Source organism: Anoplophora glabripennis, unplaced genomic scaffold, assembly GCF_000390285.2.
Source record: "Anoplophora glabripennis isolate ALB-LARVAE unplaced genomic scaffold, Agla_2.0 scaffold353, whole genome shotgun sequence".
Classification (NCBI taxonomy): Eukaryota; Metazoa; Arthropoda; class Insecta; order Coleoptera; family Cerambycidae; genus Anoplophora; species Anoplophora glabripennis.
This window is the reverse complement of record NW_019417362.1, coordinates 409,341-417,535: the sequence shown is the minus strand read 5'-3', so window position 1 is coordinate 417,535 and position 8,195 is coordinate 409,341. Positions and strand designations below refer to the sequence as shown.

The window sequence follows — 8,195 nt, the reverse complement described above, 5'->3', positions numbered from 1 at the left end:
GCTATAAACAAATAGAATTGTGCGAAAACTATTGCACCTACAGCGCCCACTTTTGGCACACTTTTGAAGTATGACAAAACCCTCAACTTGTCATAGGTTTTATAAAATTTTAACAATAAATGCGATAGAGTAAAATTATCTTCAAAATGGGCACTTTTCTTGTTTTTTTGCAATAACTTTTTTGTTTATTAACCGATTTTAATTTAACCAGTCTCATTTTGTAGATAATTTTACTCCCTACAAGCTGTCTGCGAGTCACTTTTCGCTAAAATTGATGGTTTTCCCTGCAAAGTGAAAAAACCGTTTTCCTCACTTATTTGTTTAAATAGAAAAGTTAGCTAATAAAAGTTTTTGACTCACAAGACGAGAGATGTCTTGTATTATGTTCCTTTAGACAATTTTACAATAATCTAACGGATAGGACTTTTTTCGAGTTTCTCTTTTATTTTCGCTAATTTTCCTGGTGTAATGTGCCTGACTTCGAATTGATGTTGGATCTGATATTTGAAGTGAAAATTCTCTTTTTCAGACAAGGAGGGTGGGGAATACATCGCCAGGGGATGCTTACCACCAGGCACCATCGGTTGTAACGCCATCGCTTCGGCCATAGGTTGGATCTCTTCCCAGTCCAGCAACGATGCAGATAGCTTGAAGAACCTCAACTGCTACACTTGCGATTCCGACAAGTGTAACTCCGCTCAAAGACTCACCGGAGTCACCTTTATTGGGCTCATCTTGGCAGCCGCCATTTTCCTCTTTTAAGTAACACATTCCTAAATAGGTACGTGATGGGTTGCTGGGACGGGGAATTTGCACTTGCGGACTGGTATTTACTCTTCTTTTTATTCAGATTATACTTTGAAAACAATTTTATGGTTAGTTTTTGCTCAAAATAAGTTCGTGGCTCGTCAGTACTATTGGTTGATGATGTAGTCATAAAATTGTAATTGATTTTTCTCATTTTTGTACAATTTGGTCGTTTTTGCAAGTTCTCTGTAACGTCAAGTTAGATGTGCTGGTCTATAATTTTAAATTGTAGGTTTATTTTAAGTTATAAGTAAGACAATATTCCATATTTCTGATTTTCTTTCAAATGCGTTGTTTTTGGTAATGAAAAACTTTGTAGATCTGCAAAATCTTGTTCCCTTCGTCGAATATTGTGACTGTGACATATCCAACTCGATATTTTAATTGTTAGTGTTGCCCAAAGTTACCATTATCTGTCCTCAATCCAACCATTTCTTTTATACCTTTGTACCTATATTCCGTTTTTTGAAGGAGTTTGATAATAAACCATCTCATTCTCTTATTAATTTTAATTTGAAATGTATATTTGGATCATTACTATGCTCACAAAGAGATACATATATACATTTAAAATTTTTATCCATATCCACTATAGATTGATATTCTGCTATATACCAAAACCATATTTTTATATTGTACCAGATTTTATAACTATATTCGTTTTGAAATATATATATATATATATAATATATATCCAGGTGTCTGCAAAGACATGTCTTTATGAAAGGCAATAAATGTTGCTTACTGTGACTTTTAATCGTAGAGTATTGAGAATTTCTTGGGTATAAATTTTTTATTATGTTATTGAAAATGCTGCGCTAGTTAGAAATATGAATATTCATGTTTTTTTGTTAATATAATGGAAAATTAATAAACACTTTTTGGTTACCCCGTCTTTTTTTTTCCCTTGGAAGTGAAGGCTTCAGAAAATGGCGACAAGAAATCCAGGAGATTCAAGGACACTAATAAGGCAAGTATTTCTTTCGAATAAATTTTGTTATTTATAATTTCATAATATAAATACCACTTTGTTATACAGAGTATTCCACATAACTTTTATACGAATTGTCTCATTCATTTATCTTCCATGAGTAAACATGGCCGATTTTACTGTTTTTTCAGACAGTATTGTAGGCAACCTACAATGCATGTGAAGGGAGATGGTGCCTGTAACCGGTGACGTAACACATCTGATTGAATTTGAATATTTTTCATTGTTGGAAACTAAACAGAATCATTATTGATTACTGCTTGAGTTTTTTTGCTACGTTACTTGTTATGTACTGTTTGTGTGGCGAACATCCACTCAACAAATGTAACTCCCGGCGAATGGTGTGGAATTGTGCATGAGCTGCGACTAAAGCCCGCCGTTATTTGAGGTTACACTAGCTTTTCCAGCGGCGGGGTACGAAAATTACTAAAAAAATTTTTAAAAAAATTAAGTTTTTACGACTGCCGCTGGGCGCAGGGATGGTCAGATCGAAATGATTTTGGTGTCGTTATGTAAGTTGGACATTTCTGCATCGAATACACGTGGTCTTGATATTTCCATTATTTGGGTTCCCATTGGAAGGAAAATGAAGAGTCTCAGTGTTCAAGTAATAATAAATAATAATAAAAACTTTAATAAGCTAATTATTTGGCGTTTATTCTTCAACGGTTTTTTATGCAAATCATTTAAAAGGAATTTTATGCAGATTTAGAAATTAAAAAATATACAGGGTGTCCCTGAAAAGGATGGACAACGCTTGACCACAGGTTCCTTGGATGAAAATAAGACCATTTAGCTTAACTTACCTATATACAAAAGTGCAGGCCTACTGAGATATAGCCTTCGTTTATGGATTTCGAGTAGAATACGCATTTTTTATACATTAAATATAGGCAAAAATTCCGATTTATAAAAAATAATTTATAACTGCAGTCTCAAAGCAGGGAATAATAATGAAAAAACGTCACATTAAAAAAAATAACCACATTTTTGGTATTAGTATTATCAATCGATAAAACAAAAATTAATACTAATATTTTAAATAAACAATATCAACTAATAATGTAAGAAAGTCAACATTAACATAAACAAAAATTAATACTAATATTTTAAATAAACAATATCAACTAATAATGTAAGAAAGTCAACATTAACATTTTAAATAAACTGATATTTGTACCCGCGTTAAAATAATATTACAGTAAATGCTCAAAGTTACTTTCTTGTTCTTAAACGCAAACATTAGTTCTTCGAAAATTATAAATTATCCAATAATTGTGCATTACCTCTCATAACATTAATTTCATGTTGTATTCTTTCCCATATTCGTTTTCTGTATTTACTGAAAAGTTATTTTAAACTGTGGTCCTCACCGCTCCCCAAATGAAATAATTATATGGGTTTAGGTCCGGGGATCGAGGTGGCCATTTTAAAGAGGCATTATTTCCTCTACCTATCAACCTGTTAGACCTTTAATAATCTGTAATACCTGTAACCTGTAATAACTGGTCTTTTAATACTCTATTAAAGAAACTTTTTGAAAGCCAATCTCTGCCGCTAAACACCTTTTATTTACTTGAGGAATTTCTTCGACCCATTCCAAAATTTGTTCCTCCAGCTGAATAATTCCGGCCGTACTCTATCCACGATTTAATGTTAGAGGTAAAAAATGTCCAGTTTCCCGAGGGCGTCTCTCCGCATTAGCAAACGTTTTGTGATTTGGAGTTCGTCGATTAGGAAATCTTTCAGCATATGTTCGAACAGTAGCACAACAATTTCCTTCGTATTGCATACACAAAATTTCGCTTCAATATCTTCATTTTGTTCCGAAGATATTTAGAGATATAACTTTTGAAAATTTGATCGCCTTGTATCTCAAAAACGATGTAATTTCAACAAAAAGTATTTTTTCTTCATCTGTGAATTTACTTGGAAAAAATTCGTGACATCCTGTATATTATACGTAAATGCTACAGTGAACACAGCGGTTTTTCGAAAAAAAAATATAGAATCATTTATGAGTATTATTTCTAATTTATCTTCGTTGTTCCTAAAATTTCCGCAAAAAACTATTATTCGCCTGTTCAACAAACTGTTTCCCATTATATCTGAAAAAGTATCAATCTGGCAACGGCGCGGTTACTCTATTTGGTATCAATCGGACAATCCTCTTAAGTTACAGAAGATGTATCATTAAATAAACGCTCTGTATATTTTTAATTTATAATAGAAAAATAATTTGTAATTGGTATTACAATTTTTTATATGTTTGATCCGCTCCTACGGAATGCATCTAGTGGAGTTGCAATATTCGCAAGAGTTTATTTGCATGCGATCAGCATGTGAAGTTTTCAAGTTATCACAGAAAATTGCCTCTTCTTCCTTAGGAATTACCCTGCATCCTCGGTAAATCCCAGATTTGTACATATTGAAGCCTCGCGTTCCTAAAAAAATCGGAATTAGAACAAAAAAAAAAAAAACATTACACAAATCGACGCGTTACTACGAAAACATACTAGTTCAGTTGGTTGCATTGGCGTTGAAATGCCCATTGAATGATTGAAACCGTGCATTTATGATAAACTTATACAGGGTGTCCCGAAATTAATGGGACACAGAGCAAGAGTAGATTCCTTACATCAAAATAATGCGATTAAGTCAAACTTACCTTGGTTCATTTGTGGCTAATAAACAAGTTACAGGGCGTTAAAGTTGAAATTTTGAATTCGAAATTCTTAAAACTCTTAGAAAGTTTTCAAAGGATTCTTTTGAAAATTTGGATTAGGGGGTTTTCTGGGACGAGAAAAACGAATTCGTACTTAATTTTGCTGTAGACGCTAAAGGGCGCTAGGAAATGTACTCCTGGTTGATAAAAACTGGTTATAACTTTTTTATCAGTGTGTGTACGAAAGTTTTAATAGAAAAATATTGTTATTTTTTTTTTCACAAAATCTGAGATGCACAATTCTGAAAATGCGGACTCTTAAGGATACTGCAATAAAAAGGATTGTATAGTGGACTAGGCTAGGCCCTAAACTCCGGGTCCGAATCGTTCTTACTGCACCTCAATAAAAACAAATGGCTTCTTAAAGGTACGGTATCCGCGTGCTTGCATAAACTGGAAATGAAATGCAGGTATGCGAACTTTTATTACCTGTACTTTATGATCTGCTGGATATCGATGCGACGGGCGTAGAGCAGATGATATGAACGTGCATGTTTCCGCGGTTCCCCATGCACAGATGTTTTTCGGAAATATTATTCAACTTTATACATTATATTTCTATTCTGATTATTATGTTAACTCTATTCATGAAATTTTATGAATAAATTATGTTTTCCTACAAATTATTGCATTTTGTTCTTATTTGGAAAGCATGTTTTCCAAGCTAAATTTAAGAGCATGTTTTCGTAGTAACGTGTCGAAATTATGATGGTAGGTTCTACGTCACAAATCAATAAAAAATTTCTACAAACATGTGTCCCCGGTAACGATTCATTTTCGATATATAGTCTGTTGAAATTAAAAAAAGTTAATAGGTAAGTCTGTCAATCATTGGCACATATACTGGTAAACAAGCATCAGCATTAAGAACGCTGGAATTTCGACGCCGCCGAATATCTTAGGGACTGGATAAATCCATTTAATTTCAGCGAAAGAATATTATATCTTCTAATTTACTCGCCATTTTTTTTGTTTATAATGAGCCTACAGCATATTTGAATAAATTGAAAATATGGCTGGTTAGTAAACTCACCTGTTAGTGTTATATCCAAAGCGAGACAAACAATATTACTCTGTAGCTCGTTGGGGTACTGTTTCTCGCAATTTACACTTCTGACGTTGAACAATTCTGGATCTTCACATTCTCTCCCAGCGTCACAATCGTAGCATATCAAGGCTGACGTTGCTAGTAACAAAAAAGCAACAAACAGTTCTTTCTAGAAATGTTTAGCAACAATTGTTGATTGCCTGTTGCTTAACAGGAACTGAGAAAAAACGGAATTGCGGACAGATTTGTTCACCCTGCAGTTGTAAGTTTTAAAAATAATTGTATAACACTAAAAAGTGTAAATTGAAAATCTATACGATAAAAAAACCAAAATTGATTAACGCGTTTTTGAATTATTTAAAAAATTACAAATTTTCAGGAATTTTGAGGCAAGGAAATAGAGACGACACTAATTGTAACAAGATTTCGCAATGTTGCCAATATAAATCGAACTAGAATTTAGTTGCTTACCAAATTTTATTGTTTAAATTTAGTTGGTATCAATTGAGTTTCACGAGTTTCTGGTGGAGGTAAAATAACCTCACTTTAAATAAGGTTCGTTTGTTTATTTTTTAATAGTTTATGGATTACAGAAAATTTAAGGAAAGTGCCATTCGTTCACATTTTTATTTGTTTTGTTTTTTTTATAGACATTGGCTTTTCTATTACCATCAGAAAAATTAGTAAACATTTTGTATAGCAATAAGTCTAGAATTTCTGTAAATGAATCTAAATAAAAATCTAACTATTATAAGTCTTTTAATTTGCATTTAATATTACGCTTCCTAAAAAAAATGCAGCGGTGTTATCAGCCAGGGGTTGATTGTTGATTGTTGTGAAATCATTGTCAAACTGCAACTACTGATCCTTCTGATCTATTCATCTGCACTGCCCTCTCATTTTTTCTTCGTCGACCTTTTAATTCCTGATACCACACAATTGTTGTTTTACCTAAATACATTAACATTTTTTGGTATATATTAAGATAATCATTAAGGAATATTGCCACGGTAAAAAAATATACCTTGTGTATTCTTTCTAACCTAAAAAAAATATTTTGGTGTTGATTGAAATATTCGTTCAATATTTCAGTCAAGTCTTTAATACTTATTGCACCCAAGGATTACACCAATTCACTTACCTTTCATAAACCTATTTAGCAATATAAACTAAACAATATAATACTTTTATAACTTGGTAAAAGTTAGTAGTTTAGCAGATGACTTTTTGTGATTTTAAAATTAGTATTTGTGGAAAATATAAGATCGTGATATACAATTAGTTTTACGTTACATATTTACATAAAAAACAAGAAAAAGTACCACAAAATTTTACGCTTAATTTATTATTATTGGGTGTCATTATGCATTCATTTTATTACTTTGGTATTATTTTATTTAATGAAAACTACCTACAAATTATTTTAAATTTTCCCGCGACACCACTTTGATAATAAACTGACTTTGGTAAGTAACTAGATATATTAAGTTGGCAACGCTACAAAATCTTGTTACAATTAGTGTCGTCTAGGAAATAGGTCTATCTTGAGTCCAGGGTCTGTGGTTTTCCGTTGTCCAGATACGAGACACCCTCTATATGGATTTTTTATTGTCAAATCTATGTAGTTAGCAGTTCACGTAACCTCAGATTAAAACGAACGAATTCATTTTAAATTATTATTTTATGCTTTATAACTTACACTTATTATTAAACTGTAAATAGACCATTGAAGTTATACTGGTTAATTTTTTGCGCACAAGCACCAAAGTTTTACATCAATGTATACTTAATTAAAAGAACTTGCAGATATGATGTTTAAATTGCTTTGTACCCACTAAACACGAAACGTAAATGAAACGTTGCAAATGAGCTGTTTTACTACACATTTGAAACAATAACTAGAAACGTTGCTGTCTCATTACTGTAGAGGAATATGATCGTTTGTATCGGCCACGACGGCATGGGTCCTTGGTGGAGACCTCGGGAGTTCTAATCGAGTTCCACGCTGTGCGCCATGTCGCGATATATGACCGTTTGTGCCTAATATTTGAGAATTGTGCGGGGAATTTGTAACATGGGCTCGCCGCGAAGACGTCGAAGCAGGACTTCGAGCCCCACGTCGAGCGCCATGTCGTGAAGTATGATCTGAATGTTGTGTTTGGTCGGCATGGGTCCTCAGTGGAGGCATCGGGAGTTCTAATCGAGCTCCACGTTGGAAACCATGTCGCAACCTGTGATCTGGGATGTTAGTTCCCTTGACCGGGTTCCGCGGCAGGAACGCACGGAGTTCACGGGGATCGTCGCTATCGACGCCCGGTCGCACTATATTCTCTGACGATTGGAATCTGTGGTGGATATGACCTACAGACGTGGTGTCTAGGACACGAGCTCGCGGGGGAGATCTCGACGAAGAAGGTCGAGCTCCGCGTTGAGCGTCGTGTCGGGTTAGACTTTCTTGATATGGACCACTTAGGCGATGATCGTATGTTCGGGGGAAATCATGAGAATGGACGGGCGACGTACAAGTATTGTTTTGATAAAAAAGGCCGGCTTCGTCACCTATGACGTAGTCGGCTAAGGGGTTTTCGCTTACTATGGCACCCGAACGCGATGCGCATTGCTCC

At 34.0% G+C, this 8,195-nt stretch overlaps 2 protein-coding genes across 2 annotated transcripts in view; one reads left to right on the top strand and one right to left on the bottom strand.

Moving 5' to 3' along the window:
- The window catches only part of LOC108911270, a 19,574-nt gene extending 17,879 nt beyond the window's left edge, over window positions 1–1,695 (top strand). The window contains exon 3 of the mRNA XM_018716167.1: window positions 530–1,695. Within this exon, the coding sequence (XP_018571683.1) occupies window positions 530–762 (233 nt within the window). The 3' untranslated portion in view covers window positions 763–1,695. The remainder of the gene's footprint in view (window positions 1–529) is intronic.
- Window positions 1,696–4,007: 2,312 nt separating this feature from the next.
- Window positions 4,008–8,195, bottom strand: part of LOC108911264 — a 9,870-nt gene continuing 5,682 nt past the window's right edge. Inside the window, exons 2-3 of the mRNA XM_018716156.1 lie at window positions 5,557–5,709; window positions 4,008–4,242 (exon numbers count right to left, since the gene is read on the bottom strand). Coding sequence (XP_018571672.1) covers window positions 4,079–4,242; window positions 5,557–5,709 — 317 coding nt within the window. The 3' untranslated portion in view covers window positions 4,008–4,078. The remainder of the gene's footprint in view (window positions 4,243–5,556; window positions 5,710–8,195) is intronic.